The sequence below is a fragment of the Theobroma cacao genome, chromosome 9 (genome assembly GCF_000208745.1).
Source record: "Theobroma cacao cultivar B97-61/B2 chromosome 9, Criollo_cocoa_genome_V2, whole genome shotgun sequence".
Lineage (NCBI taxonomy): Eukaryota > Viridiplantae > Streptophyta > Magnoliopsida > Malvales > Malvaceae > Theobroma > Theobroma cacao.
Window position 1 is genome coordinate 35,437,733 of NC_030858.1, and position 13,774 is coordinate 35,451,506.

A 13,774-nucleotide genomic window follows, 5' to 3' on the forward strand; every position below is an offset into this window, starting at 1 on the left:
CTTCTATTTCGACTTCGCATAAAATGACAAAATTAAATATAAGTGGCAGATGAGAAACAGAGAATTCACTCGCCGTACGTAAATAAAGAAAACCAAAATAATTCTAAAAATTTATATATGTCAATATGCAATAAATTTAAAGCCACATTTTAAACTCATGGTATCTGGTTAGTCGCTAGGAAACGATGTCGTTTTAACGTCATCTCTAGTTTCTTGGCGTCCCGACGGGTTATCCTCTATATTTGCACTCTCAAGAGTTTGTTCTATGTTCGAAACACGCAGTGGCGGCAAAAGGCGCAGATAAGGGGAAGAAGCAGAAAGACTAACAGCCTAAACAGTTTAAACGCTATTCTTAACGAGAATAATGCTATCCTTGAGCCTCGCTATTCCAACCGTCAACACTTTATCTCCTCCCAAGCCTAAACCGAAGTCTAGTTTAGTTCAAACCGCCAGTAACCAAACAGAGATTTTTCCTTCTCGGGTTTTTGTTCCCAACCGTTTTGGTTATAAGCTGCAAGCAGCTACCACCGACGTAGCGAATGGGAAGATTTCTGTGGCGGGAGAGTTCTCGGAGGAGGAGGAGGAGCTGCCGGAGGGGCTTAATAAAGAGTTGATGCCGAAGCACGTGGCGGTGATCATGGATGGGAATGGGCGGTGGGCTCGCCAGCGGGGATTACCGACTTCGGCTGGGCATGAAGCTGGTGTAAGGTCGCTGAGGGAGCTCGTCGAGCTATGTTGTCGGTGGGGAATTCAGGTTCTCACTGTCTTCGCCTTCTCTTCTGAGAACTGGATTCGGCCTAAGGTGAGATATTAAAATTATTTCTCACTTACTTCTTAAAGTTATACACTTTCATGTAATATAGTATTCTTACGTGTTAGATTAAGGTGAGGAAGCTTCGGAGTGTTTAATTTGGGGTAAGCTCAGTGCAGGTGGAGGTTGACTTTTTGATGAGTTTGTTTGAAAGAGCGTTGAAGTCAGAGCTGGAGACTTTCTCTAGGTATAGTCCATCCATCCTTTCTCCTTTGACACCTCTGTCCTGATTTTGGCATTTAGAGAAACAATTTTATTGTTTATTTAAGATATAATTTCTAATCATTTCATTACGTTGGATGTATTTTGGTGGAAAAGTGAATATCTAGGGCTGAATTACTCTATATTCAAATTGTTGCAATTCAGCCATTATATGAATTATTAATTAATTAATGGTAGGGGAAGTAAGTTGGTGGGAAATCCTTAAGTGAAATGCAAATACTGTTCAACAGCATCTTGAAACAATTTTTGGATTATATTTCAAGTTTGAACAACCTTTTGTATTTTTGGTTTGGTATTGCATCTCTTCATGATTGTCAGAGGGTTATTTATTTCCTTGCAAAGGTTCTTTCGAGCAAAGCAAGTCTGTATGATATAGGTGCCTCATTGTGTTCATCTATGTTCTATTTATTTTCTGATTTGCTTCAGATACATGGGGTGTTTGCTTGAGATTATACTTGATTATCTGATCATGATTTTGGTCTCACCAGGGGAGGCATTCGAATATCCGTGATCGGGGATTCATCAAAGCTTCCCACATCATTGCAGGAGCTGATCCATGAGGTAGAGGAGACCACAAAAGACAACTCCAGACTCCAACTCATTGTAGCAGTCAGCTACAGTGGGAAATACGATGTTGTACAAGCATGCAGAAGCATTGCTGAGAAAGCAAAACATGGCAATATTCAACTGGAAGACATCAACGAAAGCCTAATCGAGAGAGAATTGGAAACAAACTGCACTGAGTTTCCCTACCCGGATTTGTTAATTAGAACCAGCGGTGAACTAAGAGTCAGTAACTTTTTACTCTGGCAGTTGGCCTACACAGAGCTCTTCTTCGACCAACAACTCTGGCCTGATTTTGGAAAGGATGAGTTCGTAGAAGCTTTAACTTCACACCAGCAGAGACAGAGACGCTATGGTGGAAGACATTCATAAGCAACAACAGCTGATAACAAAAATATAGCCTTTAAAGGGCGGGGACCCCAACGACCAAATTCAATTTTATTATACATTTACAGGAATAGTTATACCAATATGTAAAGCTCTCTTCAGAATAGAAAAATCAACATCAAGCTATTTTATGTATAACCTGATATGTTCAATCATGGCTTCTCAAATTTTATATACATCTTTAAAATGGTTCTAGTTTCTGTGATCAGGATCTCCTGCAATAGTTGAGCAGATTGGGATGCTGCAATCCTTTTCTTGGCACTGACGTCTTAGATGCTTGGCTGATTAGTCCTACTTGTTCAATCATGCAGGGTCCAATTAATTTTTGGTAACAGACAAAATGCCAAATTTTCCCGACCGCAAGTTCATCTCCAAGTTGAGCTTATCTTCATTTCCAGCCAACCGTTTGCTGAGAAAACGAGGGAAAAAAGACAAGGAATTCTAACTTTCAGGTAGTTAACCGATTGATGCAAGGTTAATTTTAGTTTAGCCATTTGATTCCTAAGTCTTCACTCATAATATCTTAGATTTCTTCCATTCTCAATAGTCTTCTACCAAGACATAAGCAGCAAGAATAGAAACTTGGAGGACCCATTTTCTTAACTCTTATGGAAATTGGATAATGAGTTTAGAAATTCACACCTTTTGTCCGTTTGAATCATTTATATATAATATTCAGAAAGAATAGTACCCATGATTAGGAAGCTGAGAATTTAATCAGTCCTTTAAATTAACTGTGTTACATTCTTTTTCTTTTCTTTTTATTATTGATGAGGAGTCTCTTTCTTCAAACTACTACTAATTAAAAGAAGTAGGAGCACCTACCTATATCAACACACTCAATAAGCCAAGGAAGTCTAGTCTCATTCTCATCACCAGATATTTTTTCAAATCATCCAATTGGGTTGACTTTTCATTTGGATTCCCTTCTGGCCAGGATTTGCCATCAGAAGAAACCAAACCAATAATTAAAAGGACTAATGCCAACATTTAGCTAAGAATGTGGCCTTGTTGACCTAATTTACCTTATCCTTAACCATGCTTTAATCATGGAGCAGTACCAATCTCCCATGTTTCTCTCAAGAATATATGTTAACAAAATATGTTATGTCTATGGATTGGAAGAAAAATTGATAGTTCATGTAATTTTATTATAAAGAGCTTATCTATCTTAGTATATTTATATTATCTCATCATAATTTGTCAATGGATATGTGCTGTAGAAAGAAAAAAGGAATTGAATTGAACCCTATTTTTAATATAAAGCTAATTAAAGTCATAAAGCCCATGTACTTGAGTATTGTGATTAAGTTCTTGAAAGGAAAACGCTTTCTAGGTTCTTCCATTTTATTTGTACTTTTTTCCTTTCAGTTTCCAAGCCAATTTCCCTTTCACCCAAGTAATCAGAAATAGCAATGATCATATTATAATTGGGTATTCTACATAAATTTACCTCATTAATTACTATATGATCCTATGATGGGTAGGATTCGAGTAATGGAATTTGAATACTCACGGTTTGAATTCGATTAAAAATAATATTTTTTTATTTTATAATACTATTTTTTATTTACAAATTATTTATAATTAATATAAATAATTACTAAAATTCATTAATCATTGATTTTTAATTTTAATTTATTTTTATGAGCTAATTTTAATTTATTAGTTTAATTTAGTACTAATACAAATAAAAAATAGTTTTAAATGGAATCAAATTTTACAATGAATTCTCATAATATTTATAATTAAATAGTCAAGTTTGAGTTTTTGTGAATATTAATAATCGAGTAAGGATAAGTATGGATAATGCATTTCAAAAAAAGGGGTAAATATGAATAATTAAATTTGAATTAAAATATCTCAAAATTAGCATCTATAGTATATACTACGAATTTCCTATTTCGGGCACACCATATCTATCCAATCCATCATTTGTACCATAGTACAATACAAGATGACAAATTTTAGATATTTTAAATCTTTCACAATTTAAATAAAAAATCCCATAAACCCGAACATGATTATTCTAAAAATCTGCCATGCCTTAAACTTACCAAAATTCTAAGCAGGTGAGTGGGCCTATGATCTCTTATCCTAAACCCATAATTAAACCATAATTAATTCCCTTAAGAATGTAACTTAATTAAGATTATTAATTAATAAATTACTATCTTTTGGATAATCTGGTATGGGGCGGCATTTATTCAACAGGTCCCTGGTTTTTAAAACTTTAGGCGCCGCCACCAGATCGAGTAGATTCCCTACTGACAACCACAAGCCTTTTCCATTGATTACCAATAGTGTCTCGCCACATCACTCATCAGGGGGGCATAAAACCCTTCCATTTTGTCTTTTCCTTCAACGTCGTTGGCTTTTTAAAACAGAATCCCGGAAAGACTGACAATAGGCGATCCATACCGGATTAGGTTCATCTAAGGACAACATCGTAATTTCAGAACCCTTCTCCCTTTGCTTTTAAGAAGTCGTAACTGACAGTGTTTGGAAAGTGCAGTTAAGTTCGTCTCTGGTTACGAGGTTTTTGTCGAAAATTACAAAAATACCAATTTATTTCTCCCTTTTTTGGTTCGGATAATTGGGGGTATATTTGGAGTTGAAGATATTTGTTTTTCTGGAGGATTTTTTTAGTTTGATGGGAATAATTTTCTCGGAAAGTACCTGGTCATGGGAAAGTCGTCTTTCAAGGATTCACTCAAAGCGCTCGAAGCTGATATTCAACATGCTAATACTCTGTATATCTGTTTTATCTTTTTTATTCGATTATGTATCTTCTTTTGCTTTTCTGTTTGATTTTTTTTTATTGCTGGGTTTTTTATTTAACTTTTTCTATGAATTTTGATTCCTTTTTCCCCCTAAAAAGGAACTTTCTACTCTAAAAAGGGCCAAACTTTGGATAAAATTTTATGGGGGTCTTCTCCTTTTGTTGGGGTTGATTGTTTGTGTACTTTGTGTTTGACTATGCAAGATTCTTAACAGATTATAGAAGTTCTGAACATTCTTCCAAGGTCACATTGTTGTTTAACTGAGAATGGGTTTAAAATGTCTAGTGGGTTTAAAATGTCTAGTCAAACTCTTGTTGCATTATAAATTGTAGAGATAGATTATAGGGAAGGAAGCGTTTCTAGGTGGTGTTGTGAAGGCATGATCGCATAAACAAATGAAACATTCTAAGCCTACAAAGGGAGCTGAGTGAAGGGTATCCCTTGATTCTAAATGATCCAAGCTTTACACTTTTTTTCTTTCGGGTTTGTTGACAATTGACACCTACAGTGGACTGTATTTTTGCTTTTCTTGGAAGATATATATTTTAGAATTTGGTTCCTTCTGGTTCATGGTAGTAAGGGCTGGATTTCTGTTATATGTGGTGAAGACCAGTGCAAGGATATTGGATCCATGGTAACCTGCAAGATGATGGAGGAATTCTTTGTTTTTTTTGGATAGCCGACAATGGGGGAATTTTTTTTGCTGTATCTGATTGATAGGATTAGTGAAACAGTTTCCTTAAGTTGTGCATGTAAGTAATGGAGAACCGACTGAATGACTGAAATATTCTTAATCCTAATGTCAAAGATTATGAATAAAGACATTCTATTTTAAATTCTTTTTTGCTTTATTATCGGCACTGCTTGATGGTTAACCCTGTACTTTTGCCTGCTTTTTCTCTATTGATTTCAGGGCTTTAGATCATCCAAGGGAGAAAGATGGAGCACGTCTTCAAATGAGACTGTCCTACAGTCCATCAGCCCAGTTTTTTCTTTTCCTTGTTCAGTGGACTGATTGTCAACTTGCTGGTGCCCTTGGTTTGCTCAGAATACTTATTTATATGGTATATTTCTTTCCACCATATAATTTTCAGCAAGATTATCTTTCGCTCATTGAATTGTTTGTTTGTGTTTCATTTAACACCTCCACCCCTACTTCTCAAGAGTTCCCGCTTTCCACCAAATCTTTCACCCTTTCTTTTATCTTGATCAAAATTGTAATCTCTTACCTAATAGTTACTTACAATTGGGCTGTGGCAATCTGGTGAACTGATGCAGACATATGCTGATGGCAAGACCACCATGTCTGTTTATGAGAGGAAAGCCAGCATTAGAGAATTTTATGGTGAGTGCGATTTTGAGAAGTCATAAATTTTGTTAGAAATGCTTAGTCTTACTCTCTCTCTGTTTTATAATTGTTTGTGCTGACAGCATTGTTTAGCTCAATTGAAGTGAAATCTGTCTCACTAGTTTGTTTTTGGGTAAACAGCTGTGATATTTCCTTCTTTATTGCAACTTCAAAGAGGTATCACGGATTTGGAAGATAGGAAACAGAAAGAAGTGTGTACCATGAGGTACCGGAGGAAGGATGAATTTGAAAGGGGGAAGCTCTCCGAAATTGACATAGAAAGGGAAGAGGAGTGTGGAATTTGCATGGAGATGAACAGCATGGTTGTATTGCCTAATTGCAGCCATTCTCTGTGTTTGAAGTGTTATCGGGATTGGTTAGTTTTTCCTTTTATCTGAGTACAACTTGATACTGTTTTACTATTATATATAGCCACATGATAATCATGCCCCATCAGTTGGAACTGTTGTTTCGGTTGATGGTGGTGTGTGTCTTACATCCTTGAGTGGAACCTTTTTATTTCTTCAGTAATCGTACTATGGGTATGGGCAGTTACCATTCATGAGGGTGACTAGCCAGTTTTACTGCATTTAAGGTCAATGTTTGCGTTCTGTTATAGGTTCATGATTCATGTTCCACTCTTCCTTTGCAAGTGGCCTGATGCTGTTGTATTTCCTGTCAATTTCAGGCGTGGCCGGTCGCAATCATGTCCCTTTTGTCGGGATAGTCTGAAAAGGGTCAACTCTGGTGACCTTTGGATTTACACAGATAAGAGTGATCTTGTTGATTTATCATCTATTTTGAGAGAGAATTGTAAGAGGCTCTTCATGTACATCGAGAAATTGCCTCTTGTTGTCCCAGATCCTGTATTCGTTCCCTATGATGTTCATGTTAGGTGAGTGCTTTCATACAGGGCTATGATAACTGCCTGTATATAACTAGCATGGCTGTATATCCATATGATAAATCACCATTTTGAAATGTAAATACTCTCAGGCTTTGGCCCTCTGAATCCTACTGGCTTCAAAATGGGTCTTGTCTCTTTTTCCTAATAGAAATCCCTACTTCATGAGATAAGGAATGCTTATCTGAATTCTATTGTTTTTGTTATTTTTGAAATGGGTATATGATTTTCAAGTATAAACATTATTTCTCAATATGTAATTCAATGAGAAGATCAAAGAATAACAAAATTGCCAGTGCCCTGCCAATGTTTAACAGCAAACTGCTATGACTTCGATTTGGAAAATATTATATGGTTACACACCTTAACAAATCAAGTTGATGGTAAACTTTCACTTTGGATTTGTAGTAATCCAATGAAATTTTGGATAAATAGAATGCAGGAAAGTGGCAGGTAGCTTATGACTGATCTTGCATTCTCATATAATCTGCATAAAAACGAGGTTGATTGTCTTCCTGATGAGTATTATAAGCATATCCTCCATGGCTGGAAATGTCTAGTCCTGCAATTTCCTCTTCTACAGAAATTCTCAAGATTCTTAGCCGATGAAGGGCAAAGAAAAGAGGCCCCATTGTCACAGTTACCCAGCTCACTATCACCAAAACCTCAATCACTTGGCACCCAAGCAAGCCCCAGCCCCCACCCATGAAAAGGCCGTGGGGTCGCACCACCCCGCTCTCTCCTGAGTCATAGGCTTGAATCACAAACTCCTCCTTTGCAAACAATCCAGTGAAAATCAAACCCCAAGCACCACATCCCCCATGCAGTTGCGCAGCCTCTAATGGGTCATCAAAATTCAGTTTCACTGCCAGGAAATTAAGCCCGATCAAGACCCAAGCTGCGAAAAACCCACAAACGATAGCGGCCCACGGCTCAACCACTGAGCAGCCTGATGTGATCGCCACGAACCCACCTAGCAGTCCATTACAAACATCTAGTGCATCCCAATGGCCCACTAGTAACCTTCGGCCGAACAGCGTTACTATTCCGGCTGTTGATCCGGCTAACGTGGTCGTAACTGCCGTCCGTCCAATCGCTGTCCAATTACCTTGATCAGTTGTACTAGGGTAGGCCACAAGAATCTTATCAAATGAGCCTGGATTGAACCCAAACCATCCAAACCACAACAAAAATGTCCCAAGAACAACTAGAGTTGCATTATGCCCACGCATGGGCATCACCTTGCCAAATGCATCGAACCGGCCAACTCTTGGCCCTTCTATGAAAGAACCCCAAAGCCCAGCAACCGCACCTACCAGATGCACCACCCCACTCCCTGCAAAATCAATAGCACCAGAAGCAAACAGCGGGTTGCTTGAACTGGCACTGAGCCAACCGCCAGATGACCAAACCCAATGAACCACGATAGGATAAACAAATCCACTGAGGAAAAAAGAGAAAACCAGGTAAGCACTGAACTGGGTTCTCTCAGCTATTGAACCACTAGTAATTCCAGCAACTGCAATAGCAAAAGCCCATTGGTAAAGAAAGAAAGAGTAGTCATATGAACTATTAGGAATATCCTTCAAAGCAAAGAAGTTTGTGCCAATAAAAGGGTTGGAGCTATCACCAAAGGCAAAGGCAAAGCCGAAGAGATAGTAAGAGATACTACCAACAACCGCATCTACAACATTTGTGAGCATAATATTCATGGCATTCTTGGCCCGGACTGAGCCAGCACAAAGCATGGCAAAGCCAAGCTGCATAACAAAAACTAAATAAGCAGAGAAAAGAAGGTAGATAGTGTTGATAGAATAGGTGACGCTCTGCTCCCAAGAGATCTCCATGCTTGTTGGAGAATGGAGAGGGAGTTTGAGAAAGAGACAGATGAGATTGGTTAGATGTGATGGGAAGAGGGGAGAATGGGTTGATAGTTTTGTAACTGTGTGATGTTGTAATAATCTCGTTGAATGGTAGCTATGCTTGTGCCTTGTTGTCAGTTGTGAGTGTTTTTTACTTATTATTACTTACACTTTCCTTTAGGGTCAGTTTCTGAATGTGGTGAATTGTTGACTGGCAGTGCATTCTACTTCAAACACTGGAACACCCAATGGATAGACTCCTTAACTCGGATGGGTTAACTTGGACCCAGCAGACCAGAGTGGAGGAAACTGGATTTTCTATAGGATTATTATAATGTCAAAACTTTGAGCAATGCCACAATTTCCACAAGTTTTTCATAAAAGATTTGGCAAGCATATGAAGATGAAATTCCTTGTGGATTGAAGAATCTCATTGCCAATTTCTAAGATAAAATTTCATATACTACAGCAGAAAGAGAAAAAAAAATGCATTGTTCTTGCAGACTGCAGGTTTTGTAGTAGCTGGTATCTTAGAAGGAGCAATCATTTACAAACTAATCCTTGAAACTCCAACTTCAGTTTACATTTTACAATTGGTCATCTAAGGGGGTGACTGGAGAGAATAATTGATTGCTTCCAAACAAGTATATATTTAACCATAGAAGTGTCATCAAGGAACATCTGGGAAAGAAACGTGTAGTATGTAATAATTGTAAGGTTATAATACACAAACAAGTATATTTGACCTGGGTCAATGATATTCAGTTATGATGCTAGAGTACTCTGGCAGATTGGCTATAAATATGTGCAGGGAAAACTATATAGTGTGATAGTCTAAATTTCTATTTACAGTGAGCAAAGGTACAAAGGGACTAATATGCTCCCACATTGCTGCTCCGATCTACCTTAATTCGACTGGTAAGAGAAGGCCTCATTGTCACAATTGCAGATTCATTAGCTCCAGCTCTTATAGCAGCCTTTCCAGCTTCGATGAACCTCTTGACTGCATCCTCTACATATCTGTTGGCTTCACCCACTGTCATGCTTCTGCCAATATATGGGTAGGTATTGAGGACATAATCACCATTGAGCTGTGATGCAAGCTGAACGAGTTCAACTTGGAATTCTGAGAGGCGAGCATCTTCTTTTGGTCCCCATGGCCTCAATGATGTCTTCACCTCAGGTAGAGTTTCTGCATCCAAATTTCAGGATTTATTCTGAATCATTCTTGTAAAGACGTAATAAATGATTTGATCAGAAATTTACAAGCATCTGAACTTTTTATCTGACCATTATGACATCCAGAAATCTTTAGTTGACATAAGATAGACTTTCAATATTCAAAATCAAAATAATACGACCAAAACATGCTCTGTTCCAGTATATTGCGCTATCTTCCTGCCAGACCAATTATTATGTTTCATCTTTTACGTCTTTGGGCAGCCATGTGTGCGAAGGGAGAGGATGTGGTTGTTAGAAGAGAAGAGGGCACCAAAGAACAGTGTGCCATTCCTTACAACAAACGACATCTCCAAAGCATGAATCATTCAGTCAAAGTACTTTTATAGTTGCAGGGTTCCCATATGACTATGATTTTAGCAAGGAGAAAAGGGATACAATCCAAAGAAATGCACATAACATAATACTAATAGAAGCAAATTCCACCAGTGATACAAGAGCACAGTGCAAAACCATATTCCATATATATATGATAGGAAGTCAACTGATTAACAAAATACAAAGCATTATGTAAAGAAAATTCAACTCAATTCTATGATCAAGGAAATTGATGCATACCTGGACAGTCATTACGTGGAGTTTTGCGCAGGTTAAAATAATTCTCGAAGGTACCAGCCCAAGCATCCCTCTTTGTCAGGAAATTCGAATTCAGGTTGAAAAGCTTCTTCACTGTTGCAGGGATTGAAGAATGTTCGAATTGTGAATGTGGTGTTGGCCCAGGTGGCTCATGGATAACTGCACAAAAACAGAAAAGATTCAAACAGACAAAAGGTCAGGAATTGCAACATTTAGTAAACAGCAGTGCATGCAATTCAAGAAACGAAGCAAATAAGAGAGAGGACTGACAGGACAGCTCTGGGAAATGCACTTCTCATAATATCATTTCAACATAAAAATGAAAAAACTGGACAAATAACACAATATTTCATTATTGGCTTTGCATCTACTAAAAAAGAGCTCAACTTCAGAGCTGTCTTCTGGTTGACTACACAAGTTTTCATCTCTCATACAGCCAATTGTCATCTTCAGAATCAACTGGAAATAGTTAGGGATTTAGCAATCAGGGGGATGTCGGACATGTTTCATTCTTTCTAGATAAGAAGCCGTATCTTTCGAATTCAACACGAGTGGGAGTTTCCATTCTTGCATATCAAACAAGAATTTTTGAACAAAAGAAAAGCAAATAAAAGCAAATTCAGAAATGATTTGCCAACTCAAAAATAGACTGCTAGAACTTGCTACCTGCTATAAGTTCAGAGCTGTTACACATCTACTATTACCATTTATGTTTATCTATATCTATGAGTTACATCATTGATGATTAATTTCTATCGCAATATACTTTGTTACATTAGAATGAATTGTCTTAAGATCTTTTCCATTGAAGAGTGCAAGCTATACCTTTTACTATGCATTGCACACAAACACCCAAAATTCAAATTTCCATACTAATACAGCACTTCATAAAACCAGGGAAAAAAAAAATCGAACTCAGGTTTACGGAGTTTAATGAAAAACTATGCGGGTAATTCAACTTTCCCCCTTTAGTGAGCTAACTGATTTAATTTAAAAAGCTAACCCCACTAGTGAACTGTTATATAAAGACACAAAGACATCCCATCAAAAACAGGGTACAATTAGAAGTAAAGCTATGTCCTCTCAACTTTCAAAGTTCAAACCATGCTTCTAATCAACACCAAATCATTAAACTAAACGAACAAAAGTTCCGTAACAAATTATAGTTAAGATGAGATAGCAAATTATAATTCACTAACAGTACATTAATTATAGTATTACAGAATTATCCCTCCATCAAATATAAACCCATTAAAACAATGAAAAAAGAAATAAGTTAACAATTAAACAAAGATTTTTTCTTGGACAAAGAAACTCACCAGTAGCCTTGTCGATCCAGGGAGAGACCAAGATAGTAGGGACCCTAACACCCAACCTATTAAACTTGAAATAATACGGGTCGGGACCCACAATCCCATCAGGGTTAGGCACACCCGAGACAGGAGTCGGCACGTGATCATAAAACCCCCCGTGCTCATCGTAAGTAATCAAAAGCGCGGTCTCCTTCCACTGCGGACTACCTCTAAGTATCTCGTACACCTCCTTCACGAATTTCTGTCCACGCGCCACGTCGTGCGACGGGTGATCGTCGTTGGCCGGAAACGCCGTCACGTCAAAGTAGCGTTGCTCAACCACCACGTAATTGGGTAACCGCCCGAGCCGAGCATGGAGCCCGAACTTCAACGCATAGCTGTGGAATTTGGTCAGGTGTTTCAATTTTCTTAGGCTTTTGAAGAAAAGGGTGGCCGGGATATTTTGGTAATAAATGCCGAAGCTGAGGCCATTTTCGTCCAACGAATCGAAAATCGTTTTCTGAGGGAATCCGTTGATGAGATCTTTCTTGACATTACTCATGGCTCCGAACGACGTCGCCGAGTGAACGTAAAACCGGTTCGGTTGAGTCGAAGCGGGAACCGAAGCAAACCACCGGTCGAAAACGCCGAACTCGTTCGCTAACTTAGTGTAAACCGGTAATCGACCCGGTTTAAACCCGCTCATGACGGTTTTTCCCATGCCGTCACCCATGCTCTCCGCTTGTTGGACAAAGCCATTCATCGGCGCGGGGTTGGCTGAGCTATCGTTCGACCCGAAAATCTGTTCTCGGATCGCTTGGAAGGAGTGGCCCGGGTCGGAATCGACGAAGAAAGCATCGTCGGAGACGGAAATTTCGGGAGAGTTGGGGTCGGTGACGTTGACTGGATTTGACTCGGAGCCGGTGAGGCCGTCGATATCGGGTCGGGTCGATTTAAGCCAACCTAAAATATGGTCAAAGGATCGGTTTTCCATGACGAGGATAACTATAGTTTTAATGGGTCCTTTGATTTTGTGCTTAGTTCGGAAATTATAGTTAGAACTAAGAGAGTGAGAGGAGATTATAAGATAACAGAAGAGAATGAGGGTGACGGGTATTCGTCGGCCGGAAGTCATTTCCCGCTGACGGTAAAGATGGTAAGAAAAACAAAATGAAAGAGGATTTGGTCGTTGGCGTACGAAATATAGTATAATGTTTTGAGAGTTATTTGGTAGAAGGAACTGTGTTTTAAAAAAAGAGGCTTTGTTTTACTTCAGTTCTGGTCTGGTTTTTCAAAGACCCACCAGCTGCCCGTGGAGAATCGTTGGGCCTTTGCCGGAAACCAGGCTTTACGGAACTCCTCTGACCCATGGGCCTGTCACAGTGGGGTAGGAGTTGATTATATTGGAAAGAATATTCGAATCCGAACCCGGACTGCCAATGAGACTTTAGAAGAATTTTCATTTAATTAAATGTTGGATTTGATAGTTAAAAATTAATATTGTCTTATCTAGTTTATATGTGGCTTGGAATAATATTTATTTATAACACAAAATTTGTCCGATGTACATAACTTTTAAATAAATTATCCGTAAGATGGTTGAATTAAACGACTTAAAATAAAATAAAATTGAAATTGACGTTTTCTTTTTAGTAATAATTGATCGTCATGCTGTTGTATCTTCCTGATTATTTATTTGCATATGAATACAATGGTTGATGTTTAAGGAAAAGGGCATGAAAATGGCCCTTTAACGTCACGAATGCCTACAAGTAGTTCAAGGAAG

At 38.2% G+C, this 13,774-nt stretch overlaps 4 protein-coding genes across 6 annotated transcripts; 2 read left to right on the plus strand and 2 right to left on the minus strand.

The window, feature by feature from the left end:
- LOC18590504 (dehydrodolichyl diphosphate synthase 2) lies at positions 234–2,162 on the plus strand. Its single transcript, XM_018127172.1, has 3 exons — positions 234–802; positions 931–998; positions 1,522–2,162. Exons 1-3 carry the CDS (start codon positions 365–367, stop codon positions 1,967–1,969), a joined length of 954 nt encoding a protein of 317 aa, XP_017982661.1. The 5' UTR covers positions 234–364; the 3' UTR covers positions 1,970–2,162.
- On the plus strand, positions 4,383–7,211 carry LOC18590505. 3 transcript variants are annotated; one of them, XM_018127175.1, is made up of 5 exons: positions 4,383–4,737; positions 5,681–5,831; positions 6,004–6,112; positions 6,257–6,491; positions 6,644–6,797. In XM_018127175.1, exons 1-5 carry the CDS (start codon positions 4,670–4,672, stop codon positions 6,678–6,680), a joined length of 600 nt encoding a protein of 199 aa, XP_017982664.1. In that variant the 5' UTR covers positions 4,383–4,669; the 3' UTR covers positions 6,681–6,797. The 3 variants fall into 3 exon arrangements, with proteins under 3 accessions (XP_017982664.1, XP_017982663.1, XP_007016117.2); XM_018127174.1 differs by lacking the exon at positions 6,644–6,797 and adding an exon at positions 6,804–7,211 and having other exon boundaries at positions 4,391–4,737; XM_007016055.2 differs by lacking the exon at positions 6,644–6,797 and adding an exon at positions 6,804–7,211 and having other exon boundaries at positions 4,396–4,737; positions 6,046–6,112.
- Positions 7,321–9,009, minus strand: LOC18590506 (ammonium transporter 1 member 3). Its single transcript, XM_007016056.2, has one exon. The coding sequence runs from the start codon at positions 8,864–8,866 to the stop codon at positions 7,478–7,480; it is 1,389 nt and encodes a 462-aa protein (XP_007016118.2). The 5' UTR covers positions 8,867–9,009; the 3' UTR covers positions 7,321–7,477.
- On the minus strand, positions 9,428–13,250 carry LOC18590507 (non-specific phospholipase C1). The gene is made up of 3 exons (XM_007016057.2): positions 12,016–13,250; positions 10,679–10,855; positions 9,428–10,073 (listed from the first exon to the last, which is right to left on the minus strand). Exons 1-3 carry the CDS (start codon positions 13,121–13,123, stop codon positions 9,754–9,756), a joined length of 1,605 nt encoding a protein of 534 aa, XP_007016119.1. The 5' UTR covers positions 13,124–13,250; the 3' UTR covers positions 9,428–9,753.